Genomic DNA, 20,135 nt, shown 5'->3' with positions numbered 1-20,135 from the left:
ATGTCAAGCTTGGATTTGTATTACATCTTGCATCTCTGATGGTCTTCTGAAGGTCATAGCTGGATTTTCCCTATAGCCCAGAGCTGCCCGACTTGTACTGCTCTGACCTGGCCTTCAGTATGGATTGGATCTCCCAGTTCATCCATGATTTCCGTTTGGGAGGTTGCAAGATCACTCATGAAAAACAGAAAAGTAAGGAGGTTATGTTTAGTACACATGGTATTAGTGAGATAATATCTGGCATCGTTCATATAATAGTGTTCTTGTTATTTAAGGAAAGATGTACATGCTTTGAGAGCAGGCCAGAGATGATTTACCAGAATAATATTTCGAAGCGACCCATTGATTTATGACGATTGGAAAGTCCAGATGAAGCTTATAGAAGCATAAGTCAAATTGACTGAAACATACAGAATCCAAAGTGGGTCTTGGCAGGGTGCATGTTGCCAGAATATTTACAATTGAGGGAGATTGGAGAATTAATGGCAGTTGCAGAAACTCAGAGTCCTCAGTGTAACACATCACTGAGGAGAATGTCTTTTTCTCACACCGATAGACCAATACCTTTGCATCGCATCACACTTCCTCGAAAGGTGGGGAAGCAAAGTATTGATCTTTTATAAATATGCAACCTAGAGTGTTGTTCGTATATTGCGGGGTGGGGATGGTGGGAGGGGGGTGGGGCTGTTAGGAATTTTAAATGTGATAATTTGAAAGAACACACAGACTACTGGACATGCATATGGTCACAGAAGTTTGAGGGTGCATACATGAGGATCAGTGGTTGGCACAACATCGTGGCCTGAAAGGCCTGATCTGTGTTATACTGTTCTATGTTCTATGTTCTACGTTTGTTCTCTCATACAGTCCACACGTCCCCTACAGAGGGAAATACTGGCTTGAATGATCAACTCGAGCCGTACACAGCGAATGACGAACTGCTGCACTGAACTTCAGCAAAAGGAACAAAATAAAATCACGGTCCAGATCATTGAACCGGATGTTACGCTGCACTTTGATACTATCTGTCCAACTGTACTTTCAACTTCTTGCAAATTATCAGCCAGTTCACGCTCTGTCTCTCTGGCAAATACACCAACATGTTCTTGAGTATTGCACTTTTCTGTCTCTTTTTTCAGACATCAATTTTCCCAGGTATTTTCTCTCTTTCTACAGTATACTGCCTTTCCATAAAGTCGAGCTCTTATTTAGTCTTTATTTAATATATTCTGTACTGTTCTCCTTTGGACAGTTTAAGACAATTACTGAACTGCACTCTTTTAACTCTTTTATTTAATCTTGCTAATTTGTGTGTGACTGTCTCTTTCTCTAGTCTCTGGAATAAACAGGGATAAAGTGACCCAGTTACCAGTGAACGTGACTGAACCTGTGGGTGCAAATGTGTCCTTCCAGTGCTGGCTTCATTCTTTTCAAAACGACCAAGCTGTCAAGGTAATCTGGTGGAAGCAAGGTGATCCTCATTATCTCAACGTGGAACAAGATGACCGAAAAGTAACTGGCCGCAAAAATAAATACAGTGGCTTCCTTCAGATATTCAATGTCAATGTACAGGACAGAGGAATGTACTATTGCACAATCGTCCGTCAAGGCAAATTGATTGGAAACGGAACAGGGTCCAATTTAACAGTGTTGGGTATGTATGAAAGTGAAAGTTGAGCGATTCTCAGGTGTGCTTGGAAAAGTTCACTTTACAGGATTTATTAACAATGTATTTGATGTTGTATGTTCTTCAATGGCAAGTTAACATTTTTGTCCAACCGCAATTATCCTTGAACTGAGTGGTTTCCTTGTTCAACTGGGAGAGTTATTGAGAGTCAGCAACGTTGCTGTATGTTTTGGGTGACATAGTGTCCAAGCAGGTCCGAATGGCAGACGGTGTGTGTGCGCTCCTTGGAGACATCTCCACAGTTCCTGATACATGCCCACATTTAAATTGCATCGCTGACTGCTGTCCTTCATGTTCAGTGTTTCAATAGTTTAGAATGATGTGTCAGCAAATGTACCTGAATTATACAGCCGTGGGACATAAGCAGGAAACTCAAGCACTCTTGAAATATGATGAAAAGATACATGTCCTTATCAAGGGTCATCTAAACGTAAACTTGCTCTCTCTCCACGGATGCTGTCTGACCCGCTGTGATCGCCAGCATTTGTTGCTTTCAGTAAAGATTCCAGTGTCTGGAAAAAATTGCTCCGGCATTTCAATGATATTGGTGAAGAGCAATAGCCCGTCGCGGGTGACACCGATTTGATCATATTTGTTAATTTATTTTTGACATCCTCTTTGCTCATAGTTGATAGTTCAGAAGAAGGTTCCCTGGTGCCCACGTTTTAACCCTGCCTTTTTCACAGATGCTGCCAGACCGGTTGAGTTTCTCCAGCAATGTCTGTTTAATTTTGCTGATGACATTACTTGACGGGTGTATTTTTAAGCAAAGTTGAGGATTGCAGATGCTGGCGGATAGAATCAAGAGTGTGGTGCTGGAGAAGCACAGCAGGTCAGGCAGCATCCGAGAAGCAGGAGATTGGAAAAGCACAGCAGGCCATTGAGCATCCGAGGGGCACGAAACTGGAAAAGCAGCGCAGGCCAGGTAGCATCCGAGAAGCAGGAGACTTGAAAAGTACAGCAAGTCGGGCAGCATTCCTGATAAAGGGCTTTGTGCCTGAAACGGCGTTTCTCCTGCTCATCGGATGCTGCCTGACCTGCACTGCTTTTCCAGCACCACAGTCCGGGCACCTTTTTTTTTGTGCTGGTGTAGTTTTAATGTGTAAACATCAAAATTTTGAAGGCTGATATTTCTAAAATCTAAAAACTGCTGAAGCCATGTCCTGTTCATTCCACATGCCTTTGCCTTGCAATAAGTAAGTGACTCCGTTGGCTTCTGCGTCAGTTATGGATCAGTTACTTTTCCCCTCTGTTGTTAAGTCGTTTCCAAAGCTGCCTTATTGCACCATCGGAGATAGCACATCATGGATCCAATTCAGGAGCCTCTCGACAGTTATTTCCAACAGAAAAACTGAGGTCTGTAATAACAGCGGTCCATGTTCTCTTGCCCGTGCTTTGTCCAGGGATGAGTTAATGTTTCCTTTGATACTTTGCTGTGTTCGCGTCTCGACACCAACAGCATGCATTGTTCACCCATCACCTCTATGAGCACCTTCCCCCACAACTGGACAGTAACTGCCTAGCAATCGCCCGAAACAAAAGATTGGGTTGTAATCGTCTTCTGACGTCGAGGTAACTTTCTTTTTTCCTCCTGTTCACTTCCCTAGTTCCACCGACTCCACTGAATATTCTCTCTCAGCAGCCTGGAAAAGATCCATCCGTGACCCTTGCTGTTTTATGCTCCACATCTCCTTTTTACCCGAGTGATATCAGCTTTACTTGGTACAAAGATGGCAGTAAAACTACAACAGGAATCAGTACAGTAATTCGCGCAATAGACGACAGACTATACGAAGCATACAGCCGGTTGGAAGAAACACAGGCAATCCGAGCCAGAACTGTTTACACCTGCATGGTATCCCACAGCACCCTCCAAATTTCAGCCGTGGTCAGTCACATCGTAACGAATGGCAACCCAGGTAAGAATTCTACTGGAACCACATCATTAATAACGCACATCAAATCTGTGATACAAAGAATCATACCACACAGAAACAGACCCTTAGGTCCGACCAATCCATGCCAACCCTCATCCCAAACTAAACTAGTCCCGTCCGCCTGCTCTTGTCCATAATCCACCAAACATTTCCCATTGATGGACTTATCCATATGTGTTTTAATCGATGTAATTGCCCTCACATCCATCACTTCCTCAGGAAGTTCATTCCACATTTGAACCAACTTCTGTGTAAAAACATTGCCCCTCATGCCTTTTTAAAATCTCCCTCCTCTCAACTTAAAAATGTGCCACTAGTTTTGAAATCGCCCATTCTCGGGAAAAGACAACTACCCTTCACCATTTCTGTACCCCTCATTATTTTATAAACTTCTATCAGGTCATCTTTCAACCTCCTAATCTCCCGAGAAAGAAGTCCCAACCTTTTACGTTTTTCTTGCTAGGACCATGTAGAGTGCTCTTTATAATGATAAATGTGTTCTTTTCAAGAAAATAATCAAAATTTTATTTGACATTTTCTGCGCAAAGGCTTTGATTTTAGACAGAAAATCAGAATTCACCTGGAGAAGATTCTGTTTATTTTCGCTTTCTTGAAAATATCAGAAATATATACCTTTTCTGCAACATATGGCTAAGACATAGAACATGGAACAGTACAGCAGCATTCAGGCGTTATGGCCCACGATGTTGTGCTGAGCATTTATCTTAATCTAAGATCAACCTAACCTACACATCCCTCAATTTATTGCCAACCATATGCTTGTCCAGAAGTCGCTTAAATGTCCCTAATGTCTCTGACTTCACTACCAACGCTGGCAGTGCATTTCATCACCCACCACTTCCTGCCTACTTCTGAAATCTACCCTGTACCTTCTTCCAATCACCTTAAAATTATGACCCTTCGTGACAGCCATTCCTGCCCTGGGGAAGTGGCTCTGGCTATCTACTCTGTCTGTGCCTCTCATTACGTTGCACACCTCGGTCAAGTCACTTCTCTAACTTCTCTCCAGTGTGAAAAGCCCAAACTCACTCAAACTCTCTTCGTAAAATATACCCTCCAATCTAGGCAGCGACCTTGTAAATCTCCTCTGCACCCTCTCTGAAGCATCTATGCCCTTCCTATAATGAGACGACTAGAACTGGACACTATATTCCAAGTGTGGTCTAACCAGGGTTTTCTCCAACAGCCGCAAAGTCCCTTGGCTCTTAAACTCAATTCCCCTGTTAATGAAAGACAAAACGCCATATGTCTCCTGAACAACCCTATCAACATGGACGGCAACTTTGAGGTTCATGGACCCCTAATACCTGTTGCTCTCCCACTCTGCCAAGAATCCTGTCTTTAACCCTGCATTCAGCATTCAAATTCGATCTTCCAAAATGAATCGCTTCACATTTATCCAGGTTAAAATACATCTGGTATTTCTCAGCCTAGCTCTGCATCCTGGCAGTATCTTTCTATAGCCTGCAAAACCCGCAACACTACCTACAACACAACCGAACATTGTGTCATTGAAAAACCTACTAAACCACCCTTCCACTTCATCCAAGTCATTTATAAAAGCTACAGAGAACAGAGGCCCAAGAACAGATCTCTGCAGGAGACCACTGGCCACTAACCACCAGTTGGAATACTTTCCAGCTTCTTCTTTTGGCCAGCCATTTCTGTATCTAGACAACCACATGTCCCTGTGTCTCATACCTCCAAACTTCTGCTGTGGGGCACCTTATCAAATGTCTTATTGAAATCCATATACACCACATCCACTGCTCGATCTTCATCAACTTGTCTCATCATATCCTCAAAGAACTCAATAAAGCTTGTGAGGCATGATCTGTACCGAATCTCTCTCTGATCATTCAAATGTTCCTCATATTATGTGTAGACTGCATTTGGGTTTTCACTAATCATTCCTGCTAAGCCTTTTTCTTGCCCCCTCCTAACTCTCCTCAGTCCACTTTTGAGTTATTTTCAAAATACCCTGTTATTGTCTAAAGCTGTGCCAGGTCCTTGCTTCCTCAACTTTAAATATATTTCCTTCACTCTCTTGACGAGAAACTCCCCTTGTCCTGTCATCCAATGCTCCTTCACTTTACCATTCCTTGCCTGTCTCAGTGAGGCAACGTTATCTAACACTCGCAACAAGTGCTCCTTCAACAGCCTCCACATTTCCATTGTGCATTTTGCATAGAACAATTGTTCCCTATTTTTGCTCCACAGTTCCTGTCTGCTATTAGTGTAATTTCTCCTCCCTCAGTTAAATACCTTCCCATACTGTCTGTTCCTATTCCCCAACCCCCAACCCCAACATGGCTATGGCAAAAGTGAGGAGGTCACTGTCACCAAAACGCTCTCCCACCGAGAGATCTGACACCTGGCCTGGCTCATTGCCTCGCACCAAATCCAATGTGGCCTTCCCACAGTCAGAATGCCGACATATTATGTAGGTGAAAGTGAGGACTGCAGATGCTGGAGATCAGAGACGAGGTTAGAGTGGTGCTGTAATACCACAGCAGGTCAGGCAGCATCAGGAATGGTGATGGGCTTCTGCTTGAAACATCGATTTTCCTGCTCCTCAGACGCTGCCTGACCTGCTGTGCTTTTCCAGCACCACTTTAATTTTACCTATGTATTGAGTCAGGAATCCTTTCTGGACACACCTGACAAAATCAGCTCCATCCAGCCGATCTGCACTAAAGAGGTTTCAATTAATATTGGGGAAGTTGAAGTCAGGCAGAACAATATTTCTGTCTCCACCTTTCTGCGATGTGCTTTCCAACCTATTCTTCCTTGTCTCTGTTGCTATTGTTGGGTCTTTAGAAAACACCAATAAAGTGATTACTCCTTTCCTGTTACTGAGTTCCACCCATACTGACACAGTTAACAAATCCTCCTTTTCTGCACCTGTGATGGACTCTCTAATTTACAATGCTACACTCCCTCCTCTTGAATTTGTTGTCACACCTACTGAGGCACAGTGAAAATGTTTGTCTTGCTATCAATACAGACAGATCACATAGTTAAGTAGCATAGATAGTAAGTAGTAGGTAAACAGTGGCAAAAACGAAAACACAGGTACAGAGGAATGTTAAGAGTTTTTTTATGTCCATTCAGTATTCTAACAACAGTCGGGTAGAAACTGGCTCGTGCCTCTTTTTCCCCCATCCCTGTTCTTTTGAAAAGATCTAAACCCTGGAACATCCAGCAACGATTCGTGCTCCTGTGAAGTCCATGTCTCTGTTATGACCACAACATCGTAGGTCCCAGTACTGATCAATGCAGTCAATGGCTGCAGGTGAACTTTTCACTGCACTCATCTGAGTACATGTGAAAATAAACCTAACTAAATTCAATACGCATTTTCTTGATGAAGAAGTCTCAGCTAACACAAAAATGTTTTCACTTCTATTATGTTGATTAGATTTTTACGCTATTCTCTTCCTTTCTCACGTGCATTTCTGAAATTCTCCAATTTCTCCAAACCTAAAAGACATACATTCATGAAAATATCCATTTACCTTAGATCATAGTATATAGGAGCAGTGTGCAACCATTCAGCCCATCTGCTCCGCATTTGATAATTGCTGACGTGGTTCTCAACCCTGTCAATTTGCGGTTTTACAGAAAATTGGCTAGGCGACTTTTGGAATATTTTGTGAATGTCTGGTCTTCCTCCTATTGGAAGGATCTTGTGAAACTTGAAAGTGTTCAGAAAAGACTTAGAAGGGTGTTGCCAGGGTTGGAGAGTAGAGCTAGTTGGATAAGCTGAATAGCCTGAGGCAGTTCTCCGCTGGAGTGTCACTCGAGTGTCGGAGGTTGAGGGGTGACCTTATAGAGGTTTATAAAATCATGAGAGGCATGGATAGGATAAATTTCCCTGGGGCGGGCAAGTCCAGAACTAGAGGGTATAGGTTTAGGATGCGATGGGAAAAATTTAAACACATACATAAGGTGAAACTTTTTCACGTAGAGGATGGTGCATATGTGTCTTACATACACTCAATGACTTTGCATCTGAAACCTTATGCAGCAGCGCGCGTTACAGAGTATCCACCCTCGGGCTACAATTCCTTCTCATTTCAGTTCCGTACTTCACTTTGAGACTGTGCTCTTGACTCCTGATTACTTCTTCTTGTGGAATGAATCACTGTATTCAGGCCTGTCAGTATCCCAAACGTTACAATGAAAAGCCCCCTCATCCTTCTAAACTCCATAGAGTACAAACCTAGAGTCCTCTACGTGGATCATTCTTGTAACCATCTTCTGGACCTCTTCCAACAACAGCTCAAACGTGCCTGGATACGTGGCCCAAAACTACTTACAAGATTCCAAATGAAGGCTGATCAACAGTGTATCTGTGTGCTTGCATTCTAGCCCTCGGAAAATGTTTTCTAATATTGCATTTGCTGTCTAAGCTACCACCTGAACATGCATGTAAACTTTACCAGAATCCAGAACCCAGATTCGCAAGTCCCTTTGTGTTTCACTTTTACTAAACCTTTCACCATTTATAAAAAATTTCTATGCCTCTATTTCTCCCACTGAAATGCATAACCTCACACTTTTCTGTATTGTATTCCAACTGCCATTTCTTTACCCACTCTCCTATCCTGTGCAAGTCATTCCACAGTCTCCCAGCTTCCTGAACTCGACCTTTCACTCCAGCAATCTTTGTGACATCAACAATCTTAGTTCCTCCATCCTGATTGTTAATATAGTTTATGAATATTATTGATGCCAACACTGACCCCTGTAGAACTCTACTAGTCACTGGCTGCCATTGTGGAGAACACCCTTTTATCTCTGTTCTCTACCTTCTACCTGTCGGCCAATCCTGTGTCCAAGCCAATAACTTGCTCTGAACACCATGGGCTCTTATCTTATTGAGCAGTCTCCTGTGTGGCACCTTCTGAAACTCCAAATAGATCACATCCACTGGCTTTCCTTTCTCGAACGTGCTCTTCACCTCCGCTAAGAATTCTAATAGATTTATCTGACATGACCCACCCCTTACAAAGTCAGGTGATTCAGCTTTATGTTACCATGCTAACTTGTCCTTAATAAGGAATTCAAAAATCTAAAATTTTAAATTCTTCCCCATGATATTGACTATAGTTTGCTAATTGTTGCCCACCTCCCTTCATAGAATCCATAAAATGTGGAAACAGGCCATTTGGTCCAACATGTCCATACTAACCCTCCGAGGAGTAACCCACCCAGATCAGTTCCCCTACCCTATTACTCTACATTTATCCCTGACTAATGCACCTAATTGACACATCTCTGAATGCTATGGGTAATTTAGCATGCCCAATCTATCTAACCTGCACATCTTTAGATTGTGGGAAGAAGCCACAGCACCCTGAGGAAACCCACACAGACGCAGGGAGAATGTGCAATCTCCATACAGACAGTCACCCAAGAATGGAATCAATCCCAGGTCCCTGACGGTATGAGGAATCAGTGCTAACCCCTGAGCCACCGTGCTGCCCTTAAACAGGTGTAAAACTCCAGCTATTTTCCAGTCCTTTGCTATTGCCCTTGAGTCCAACGATTCCTGACCGATCACCACAAATGCCTCTATGATCTCCATGAGAATTCATGGCTGTACTTCTGGTATGGGTGATTTATCTTCCTTCAGATCTTTCAGCTTCCACAGCACATTTTGCTTGTAACAGCCACTGCACTCTCCTTTGCCTCCAGAATCTATTGAAATTCTGATATGCTGCTGGTGTCTTCCACTGTGATAACTGATGTCAAGTAGATGTCCATAGATCTTACATGATGATTAACATTAATTTATAGAACTGGGACTAATACTTCAACAATGTTTGAATGACAGGCACACAATCGTTTCCTCTAACTCTTTGGTTTTAATAGAGTCATAGAGATGTACAGCCCGGAAATAGACCCTTCAGTCCACGTCCTTTGGACCAGATATCCCAATCTAATCTAGTCCCACCTGCCAGCACCTGCCCCAAATCCCTCCAAACCCTTCCTATTCACATACTCATCTAGATTACTTTTACATGTTGCAAGTCTACCAGCCTCCACCACTTTCTCTGACAGCTCATTCCATACATGTGCCAACCTCTGTGTGAAAGCGTTGGCCTCTAGGTCTCTTTTATATCTTTCCCCTCTCACTCTAAAACTTTCCATCCAGTTCTGGACTCGCCCACCCCAGGGAAAAGAGTTTGTCTATTCATCCTATCCATGCCCCTCATGATTTTATGAACCTCTATAAGATCACACCTTAGCCTCCGATGCTCCAGGGAAAACATCTCCAGCCTATTTAACTTTTCCCTATAGCTCAAATCCTCCAATGCTAGCAACATCCTTGTAAATTGTTTCTGAACCCTTTCAAGTTTCACGACATCCTTCCGATAGAAAGGAGACCAGAATTGCACGCAATATTCCAAAGGTAGCCAAACCAATGTCCTGTACAGTCACAACATGATCTGTACACAATGCTCTGACCAATAAAGGAATGCATACCAAACGCATTCTTCACTATTCTACCTACCTGTGGCTCCACTTCCAAGGAACTATGAACCTGCACTCAATGTTCAATGCCTGCGGAGTGATACACTGTGCATCTTGTCTGTAAAAAAATCTCTGGAGCTGAAACGTTGACTCTTCTTTCTCTCCACAGATGTTGCCAACCTTCTGAGTTTTTCCAACAATTTCTGTTTTTATTTCTGATTTCCAGCATTCCCAATTCTTTGGGGATTTTTTTTAAACCTTGGATTCTTAAATTGGCACCTACAAAGCCAGCTAAATATGCATCTTGAGGTTCTACCATATCTGCCTCTCCCTGCTGTTTTGACAAAATGAATATTCCATTTGTAATTACAAATGTAAGTGTCTGTCAATTGTAAATGGTAACCTGTATGGTTTTAACATCAGCTCCAGCAGTCAGCAATGCATACTAGCTGATCATCAATACCTTTTGTGTCATCCATTAATCTCAAATATTCAAGACACTGTCATTTACAAAGTCATTACGTGAAGATTTTGTTATCAATTTGAATCCTGGAGGACCTGACATAAAGTTGACATTTATAAACCCAATGCTTAATTAAGATCAGTTAGAGCAGAGGTACTGGTCCCAGGTTTGGCTACAGTAGATGCGCTGAAATGATAGGCTTTTCATAAAACATCTAAAAAGATTCTTGTATACTATTTTGGGACCAGTCTACGTTGGAAACATAGGCATTGATGCTCCAGGGAAGACAGCCCCAGCTTATTTAGCCTGTCCCTGTAGTGCAAACCCTTTCATGGGATCAAATTTTTGAATGACAAATGTCAATTTCATTCATTTTAAGAGTATCACCAGAACTGCAATTGGGATAAACAACATTGCTCAGCTCACAAACTATAACAAGACAATCCTGTATGGCTATAATCTGGTGTTTGTGACTTTTGGCCTTGCCCACCCCCGTCCAACACCAGCACCTCGACATCATAATGTAATTGTCGTAATCAGCGTGAGAACACATAGCGCCCTCCATCATGAATGAATGAGTGTAGTTGCTGTGAGAATGTTCAGCGGGCTGGCAAATTGGTTTGCAGCTCAGTGAACATGTCCACAACAACTGCAACCATCACCCGAGCTACAAACCTTTACACAAACTTCGAATGCATGGATGCTAACATAAAAAGCAAGTTCATCCATAGAATCCAAGAGTCCTGAAGCATATTTGGTCCATCATACCAGTGTGGTACTTTGAATGGGGTGCCAGATTTACTCCCATACCACTATGTGCCATTTGTACCTCAACAAATTAGTCCACCGAAAACACAGATTCAAGCACTTAGACTAGATTACTTACAGTGTGGAAACAGGCCCTTCGGCCCAACAAGTCCACACCGACCCGCCGAAGCGCAACCCACCCATACCCTACATTTACCTCTTACCTAATACTACGGGCAATTTAGCATGGCCAATTCACCTGACCCGCACATCTTTGGACAGTGGGAGGAAACCGGAGCACCCTGAGGAAACCCGCGCAGACACGGGGAGAACGTGCAAACTCCACACAGTCAGTCGCCCGAGTCGGGAATTGAACCCGGGTCTCAGGCGCTGTGAGGCAGCAGTGCTAACCACTGTGCCACCGTGCCGCCCCCATTCTCTGCATTTTTAATGTAAATCATTTCCAAAAACTTTTCATGTGAGAACTTTCTGCATCTTCCTGAGCTCCTTAAGAAAATAGTTCTCCTCACTTAATTTGTGCATCTTTGTGAATATTTTGAATGCATTGGTTGCATGGATGTTATTCCACTTTACTCAATCGATCAATGTTCATGATTCCATATCCTTTTACCAATCTCTTAAAAATTTTTGATCTCATGCTAACCTTTCCAGTCTCAAATTCCTTAAATGACCTGAATCACTGATCATTTTGAACCATTTCTGTCTGCTGTACAAGTAAAGACATCCTTGTGAAATTCTGGTGTCTTAAATTGTACATAATATTGCATCAGAGAACTAACCTGTAATTTGTATATGACTTCCATGATTTTGTACTCAATGTTACTCCGACGCAAGTTAAAGAATTCCATGAGCATCCGAGAGCATCTTACTTTACCAGACATCGCAAATCTTATGAAACTGCATCCTCAGTTTCAATTGACTTTGCATGCATCTCGGAATGATGCAATTAAATCACACTGTATCTCTGATTTACTTAATACAAAGTGCACATTACACAGCTATGTGCATTAAATGGCTCGGTTTGAAGATGTCAGTCTTTATATTCATCCTGTTGTCCTCTACTGTCTTACAGTATGTATACACTATCACAATTACCAATGATCCTATCAATCGTGGCCTTCAAAAATTGCTCTGCTGATATTGCTGCTCAGTCCTTTGATACACTGACGCCTAGGAAATCCCATTGCATTCTAACACTGTTTAAAGTATGAACTTCTGTTCAGCACCACTTTCTGTCAAAATATTTCTCCACTGGTCCCTTGCAGAATCTACTTTGTTTGAAAGAGTTCATTGCTGTAAGAAGATGACTTTTGCTTTGTTGCACAAGGCTATGTTCAACACCTTTTGCTGTGTCTCAGGATGCTCTCTCTGGTGTGGAGGTCTCTGCTTTAAATGAAGTCCATGGGCTAAAATGATGCAGGGTTGACTCATCACTTTTAATTGTCGTTTTTATTTTATTTTCATTTTCTTTTCTCTCATTCAAAGTTTAAATCAATCCTCATTTTCTATTTCATGGGCTTATGACCACAACTCGTATAACCATTTCATTAGCTGTGGAGCCCAAAATGGTATATTGCCATAAGGATAAAGTAGCATGTTTACAGTGAAGCCGGAGGTGCGCCTCTCAGAGCTGGGTCCATTCTTTCTCAACTAGCACCTTGTGGCTAGTGTTGCTAAGGAGAGTTTACCGGATTTCAGAAATGTCCTTTCTTTAATTATATGATCATTGCTAGACTTAGCCATTGATTTTTGTTGAAGAGGAAGAAATTTTACCGACAGGATGTGCAATGCTTTTTCTCACATCAATACATTGCAGTTGTTCTGGCCACAATGTACCACAAATATTAGTCTTGACTTTTGAGATGACATTTCCATCTTTTAAAGAGAATTATGCACTATTTTGTGTGGCAGTGCACCAATGGTGGGCAAGCGAGTGCCGGTGAATCATTGGAGGGGGTTTTGAGATAGTTATCCAAGTGGACGCCTCATTCAGGATCTGAATGAGATACATTTGAGATTGGGCCTTAACCCTAGTGTTTGGCAGAGAATGTCTCACGAGCAGATGGTTCCCACAGGCATTTGTCCTGACATTGGTTTTTCTCAACACGGTCCAGTAGTCTTTCTACAGTAAAACCATGGATGTTTCATGTGCCACTCCAATCTCAAGAGTTCCAGGAGATTGAGAAAACACTCACCACGATTTATATTCTCTGCAAGTTCACTTCAAAAAACGAGGACTTCAAACAAATAATGTAAGATTGTTATCACAGCCTGAAAATCCAAAGGGAAGTAGAATGTAGTTGAATGTTCACTCCATTAAGACACGACTAAATGATTTAATGTACCCTAACTTTCTGCTCAGATGTTAACTGATACGAATAGTAAGCAATGTTAATTGATATTTGTGATTTGGTTGTTTTAGATCGTGCGATCACAAAGTATTTGATGATTTCTGCAAATGTATCAGGTGGAATGATATTATTGGTGCTCAGCCTCATCATAGTGAAACGATACGCAGCAAAGAAAAGTATAGGTAGGAAGTTATTTAATCTTTTCCAATACACAACGTCCAAGTAGAATGTCAATTTTAACTTTGTACCATATGTCAAGATTTCCTCTGTGCAAATGAGTAGCTAAACAATACTTAGCTTGTCTGACATGGCCAGTGCAATATAAGGTCAATGGGGTACAATATTCAAATATTATTCAACCTCCCATAAATATGGGCATGCAAAAGGTGCTTTATTACAAAATGAAGATTATTTCATTGTCTGGGATTACTGCATTCAGGAAATCACACTGCAGTTTTCCCAGCATGCATTGATTGTTGAACAATCCCTTTCTGAATATCAAAATATGTCAGTAATCAAATATACGGCCGCATTTTTCTGAGGATTGGCAATCTCACACAGATTGGCATCCTGACCCTTCTATTACAGAGATAAAGAGCTCCATATTTCTGAAAGGAGCTTCTGATCAAGCATCTATCAGAAACACAGAGTTCTGCTTCCATTCTAATAATTCTCTGGTAACGGAGAACAGTCAGGGAAAGTTAAAATAAGCTCCCTTTTTCACAGCAGTCACTTGCCCCTTTCTGAAGTTTAGCTGTCCAGAACAGACAGCTACTTTTGCACCAGCTGTCAAGTGGTAGTTACCAAATGTAAGAGTGAGTTTAGGGTGATGAGAGGGGATGCTGCCATCTGGATGAGGTTAGTATCGGGTGTCAGATAAATAGGATGCCAAGTGGGATAAAGTAGCAACCTGATATGAATTAGTGTCGTAGGTGGGAATTATGCCAAATATGTAGAAGGCCAAATGGGTGGTGTTATAGTGCTATGCTGTAGGATGCCTGGTGGGTAGAATGCAAATGGGCAGGGAATATGTTGACAGGAAGTAGGGTGCCAGGTGACTAGGATAGTGAGATTCCACATGGATAACTGTAGTATGACAGCGTCAAGATAGCTAGTCAGCCAGTTAAGTGATACAGTGCTTTGAGTGCATCAGGATAGTTGAAAAATTGGGTCTCGCAAGAGGGAGTGATTATCTTGTCCTAATGGAGTCAGGTCTCCCCGTGGGAAAGGCGTGGATTGGTTCTAGGAGGGGTAGAGACAGACCATACTGGAAATTCTACAAAGGGATATCATGTCCCAAGTGAGGAAGGTGGCAACATATCCCAGGAAAGTGTGGTCAGATTGGGTTCGAAGTGAGGGAAGGGAAGAGCTTCTTCAGGGCAGCTAATGGTGTTGGTGCCAAGTCTGAAGTGAGGTAAGTTGATTGCTGTTTCCTCTGCTGGGGAAGATGATCCTGAACCAAATGGGTCACAGGTAGATTTTATTTCTGGAGTGTATGAGGTTGGGAGGTGATCTTCTCGAGGTTTATAAAATCATGAGTATTGTAGATAAGGTGAACAGCAGAAGTCTTTTCACTGGTGTGGGAAAGCTTAAGATGAGAGGAGAAAGATTTAACACGGACTTGAGGGACATCTTTTTCACACAGAGGGTGGTTTGTGTGTGGAATGACACACACTGCCTGAGGAAGTGATCAATGCACGTTACACGTGCATCATTAAAAAGATATTTGGATAGGCAGATGAATAGGAAAAGTGTAGAGGGATTTGGGTGAAATGCAGGCTGTGGGATTAGCTTAGTTTGGGAAACTTGATTGGCATGGACTGAAGGGTCTGTTTCCACGGTGTATGACTCAATGAGTCTGTCCAGAGAGGGAGAACTGGAGCTATGTCTGCAGTAGGGAAAAATGGGTGATGAATCTGGGTTTGGGGGAAGGGGTACATGAGGTTTAGTCAGGGGGAATGGGCAGGCCCTGCTTTATTGGTGGGGAGTCAGATCAGCTTCAGAAATTATAAGAACATGCAGCATCCTGCAGGAGAGTCCCATTAGGCCCATTGTGGGGAAAGGGTGTTCTCTGGGTTGGAACAAACAAAAGCAAGGCAGTGAAGGAGGGGCTAGTGCAGAAAACATCAGGGTTTTGTCATTTCTACAGGCCAGCAAGGTGTTAGGTACCAGGTAGAGGAAGGTGATTTTTGGTGAGGATGTCAGAGCAAATGTTGCCTGGCGCGTGGGTGAGAGAAGTAAGGGGTCAGTTGTATAAATTTTCATGAGTTGGAGTGCAATAGTGCAAGGTTTGATGCAATAATCTGTACTTAATTTAATCAGATATCTCCAAATTCTATTTAAGTGGACTCTTTCAGAGGGTTCTAAGTGTAGAGAAATTGCCCAGTGGAATCTTCAATTTCCTGCCAATTCTTTTAGAATCTATTATATTGAGCGGTCCACTAAGTCTTCATGCTCAGCTCCCATCCATGATGAAATGTCAATTGTCTGGCACTGGAAAATCTGGGCCAATGTCATTTAAAAATTGTGATACGTCGATTATGTTATTATTTACGTTAAGCTTTGCAGAAATGCATTTCCTGGATTGCTATTAATTTTAAACCTTTTTTTCTTGCCCAAGTAGTGAAATCCAATGATGAAAAATCGAGTAATGATGAACATAAGGCAAGTTCTTTTACACAAAACATAACTGTACAGAACCAAATCTCATTTAATGCAATGGCCATATTTTATTTTGCTGCCATAATTATTTATGCAAAGCAGAACATATTGTATTCAGTGACACAGGATTAAAACAAAGACATCAATAGGTCAGATGGTGCCTAATGTAGTTGTAATATTTTGACTGTGAACATACTAAGTAAGCGTTTGTACAGAACAGAATGTTCACTTTTGCTTCTTAAGAAAAGAAACTCCTGTAATGTGCTTAGTTTGAATGTAGCATAGTCCAAAACACAGTCATTGGCTTTTTTCCTCCAGCTGACGTTTACTTACAAGTCCAACTTTACCATTCAAGCAGGAATTGACAATGATAGTTGCCATTACCAGTAAATGTTTCCAGATACAGCATTAATAGAAAGTTTTTCTGAATGTTGCATTTTGACGACAGCAATTTTATGACTTTTTTATGCATCCTGTGCTAGACTGAAGAAGTGGCTCGTGATGTCAAGAACAGCAGGCAACATCTAATAGAAGATTGTTCTTGTTTTATTTCTGTTCAAATCAGATCATGTGAGACATTTGTGAGTTTAGAAAAATACGGAAAATTTCAGCCTCCAACTCTTTGGATTGAATTGACTGATTCCTTCTGTTAACTACAATGTTAAGAATTTATGAAGAAGCTTCCTTTAAACTTGAGGCTTACTTGTCCATCATTTCCCATCTCGTGAAGTCAACTCAAATAAATTTGTTGGCATGAAGTCGCAGTTTTCCAATAACATCAAGTTACGATTCCCACAGTGCCACAGATAGACTAAGCACATTGCAGCAGTTACCGTTCATAAGCGGCAATAGCAAACTTGCTGTTCTGTACAAATTCTTAATTAGTATGTTCACGACCAAAGGAAGAACATTTCCAGCTCAAAGAATGTTCTTCTCATCACAGCTCAATTATAGGAAGTTCTCATGCATGATCAGCATCAATTACAGGGGAGAATAGAATATTACCTTACACATAACGGTCTTGTAGAAGATCATCAAAGATGTCTTCGCACAACTGGCATTTGTGTATTGCGTAGATAAGACCATGTTTGTGACAAAATTGAGGATTTACTGCCCTGTCTAATGCAGGTCATGTTTTTCACTGGTGGAATCAACTCATGTAAATGAGGCCGGTTCTTGAAATAAATGGATAGTTTTAGTATGAAAGATTGTGTAGAGTGGGCCAACATTTCTTAGTGATTTGATGACTATAACATGATCGAGTTGAAAAGTGTTTGGTTTGTAGCTAATTTGACAGACTTGATGCAAGGGCTTTTTTTTTGCCTTGGATGGGTTTTATTCATAGATTTATATTGAGAAGTAGAGATATTTCTTTGTTCAAAAAGTCTAGAATGATAGGGACTTTGTGCCATATAGAACTTTGGATGTTCACTCGTTACCTAGACTCAAGAAATGTATCTAAGGTTTAGGCACTTAAGTAATTAAAGCTATTGTTTGGAAAATCACTGCGGATGAATCAAGGGCCAAATAACACACCCCTGTTTTGTTTATTACTGACATTTAGTAAACATGCTTCCGGGAGATTTTGTAGATTTTGTATCTATTTTATTGTTTCCACCCAGGTTGACAGGGTTTTTAAGAAGGCATACAGTGTTTTAGCTTTTATTAATAGAGGGATCGAGTTATGGAACCATGAGGTTATGCTACACTGTATAAAACTCTGGTGCGGCCGCACTTGTAGTATTGAGTACAGTTCTGCTCACTGAATTATAAGAAGGATGTGGAAGCTTTGGAAAGGGCAAAGCTTTAAATTGAGGCGTGATAGATATAGGACAGATGTCAGAGGTAGTTTCATTATTCGGATAGTAGGTAGGGTATGGAATGCTTTGCCTGTAACGGTAGTAGATTCGCCTATTTTAAGTACATTTAAGTCGTCTTTGGACAAGCATATGAGCGTACATAGAATAGTGTAGGTTAGAATGACTTCAGATTGTATGACAGGTCGGTGCAACATTGACAGTGGAAGGGTCTGTACTGTGCTGTAATGTTCTATCTTCTATATATTGGTATCCATAATTAGAATTCCTCGTCCGGTTGACCCCAGCAATTTTAAACTTAAAGTGGTAGAAAGAGACACAGACATAGATATAGTTGTAAACTTACATTTATATAGTTTTTTTTCAACTCATACAGGGAATAACTGATACGATGACACCTTATGCTGCACTAACTATGAACAATTTACAGAAGGCTCCAAGACCAAGGCATCATGAAATGGTAGTATATGCTCAGATAGGGGAAAAACTCAGAAAACAATGACACCATATAACAGTAATTAAGATTCGATTAGAGCTCAGGGTATGAAACATCCACAATTCTACTTTTTCAAAATCCATTGCACTTGCACTAATTCATTGAGGCACTCTCTATTTTAATTGCTTTACCTAATATCTGAATCCAAGTGACTAAACATTCCTGAAACATCGATTCACCTGCTCCTCGACCTGGCCTGCTGTGTTTTTCCAGCATCATATTTTTCAACTCACAATATACCATCAATTTCAGTTAGATCCTCACTCATCATTTTAAACTCCATCTATTCCAGACCCAGAGTCCTTGACTGCTCCTCATATAGCAAGCACCACTCTTATAATTGTCCTCTGGACTCCCTCCAATACCAGTACATCCTTCCTTAAATATGCAGCTCACACTGCTCACAATATTCCCTATACTGTCTGACCAGAGCCTTAGCAGCCTTTACAGTACACCAATGCTTTTGTATTCTAGCCTTTTTGAAATGAGTGTGAACATTGCATTTACCTTCCAACTGCCTGAACCTACATGTTAATGTTGAGAGAATCTTGAATGAAAACTTCTAAGACCCTTTATGCATCAGAATTCCAAAACCTTTACCCGTTTGTAAAGTAACCTAAGCCTTTATTCTTCTTGCCAATGTGCACAACCTCACACTTTCTCACATTGTATTCCATCTGCCATTTATTGCCAACTCTCCTAGCACATCCAAGTCCTTCTGCAGCGTCCTCACTTCTTCAACATGTCCCGCCCCTTTTGCAACAATCTTCAACCAGAAGTGGTGACTGGATGAGACATGTAAGCCACCTCCAGAGTTCCCCATCACAGGTACAATTCTTCAGCAAATTCCTTAATTACATGTGATATGCACAAACTTAGAAAAGGAACCAAGACAGAGTAAATTCAGCCATAGTGTGTGTGTGATAGAGTGTGTGTGTGTGTGTGTGTGTGTGTGTGTGTGTGTGTGTGTGTGTGTGTGTGTGTGTGTATAATTTACAGATCCCAGTAGAGGTGGATCATGCTGTGATTGTCTGAGTGTGAAGTAATGATATTTACAGAGTCCAGAACGGGGAGATTGCTGTTGGTGGTGTGTATGCAGTGACTGAAGCCACCCTGAGTTTAAGCAGCTACTTCCCAGCATTGAGAGATGAACTGTTGATGAAAAAGTGGAACAGCCTTGTAATGTCTCTTGATATGTTTCTCGGAATGAAGTACATTTAGTTTCATTATATTCTGTTCAATTTCATGGTAAACTTATGTTCATTTCTATAAGATTCTTGTGTTACTTTGTACTTGCAGTGTGTTCAATTGTTTAATGCATTTCTCATCATTTGTATAACTCATTAAGTTTCTCACTTTATGTGCTTGCTTTAGTTTCATTAAATTTGTGCAAAAATCTGTTGTGTACAAATTTTGTGTTCATTTATGCAAATATCTTGCATTCACTTATT

At 41.3% G+C, this 20,135-nt stretch overlaps 1 protein-coding gene across 2 annotated transcripts; it reads left to right on the top strand.

Moving 5' to 3' along the window:
* The first annotated feature begins 1,094 nt into the window (after positions 1-1,094).
* Positions 1,095-19,890, top strand: LOC132823817 (signal-regulatory protein beta-1-like). Of its 2 annotated transcripts, none has more exons than XM_060837863.1 (6): positions 1,095-1,155; positions 1,334-1,654; positions 3,295-3,606; positions 13,782-13,892; positions 16,334-16,374; positions 18,565-19,890. In XM_060837863.1, the coding sequence occupies exons 1-6, from the start codon at positions 1,101-1,103 to the stop codon at positions 18,688-18,690; spliced, it is 966 nt and encodes a 321-aa protein (XP_060693846.1). In that variant the 5' UTR covers positions 1,095-1,100; the 3' UTR covers positions 18,691-19,890. The 2 variants fall into 2 exon arrangements, with proteins under 2 accessions (XP_060693846.1, XP_060693845.1); XM_060837862.1 differs by having other exon boundaries at positions 16,331-16,374.
* The last annotated feature ends 245 nt before the right edge of the window (positions 19,891-20,135 follow it).

The sequence above is a fragment of the Hemiscyllium ocellatum genome, chromosome 17 (genome assembly GCF_020745735.1).
Source record: "Hemiscyllium ocellatum isolate sHemOce1 chromosome 17, sHemOce1.pat.X.cur, whole genome shotgun sequence".
Taxonomy (NCBI): Eukaryota; Metazoa; Chordata; class Chondrichthyes; order Orectolobiformes; family Hemiscylliidae; genus Hemiscyllium; species Hemiscyllium ocellatum.
Note: the sequence above shows the minus strand (reverse complement) of the source record. Positions and strands in the feature narration are given on the sequence as shown.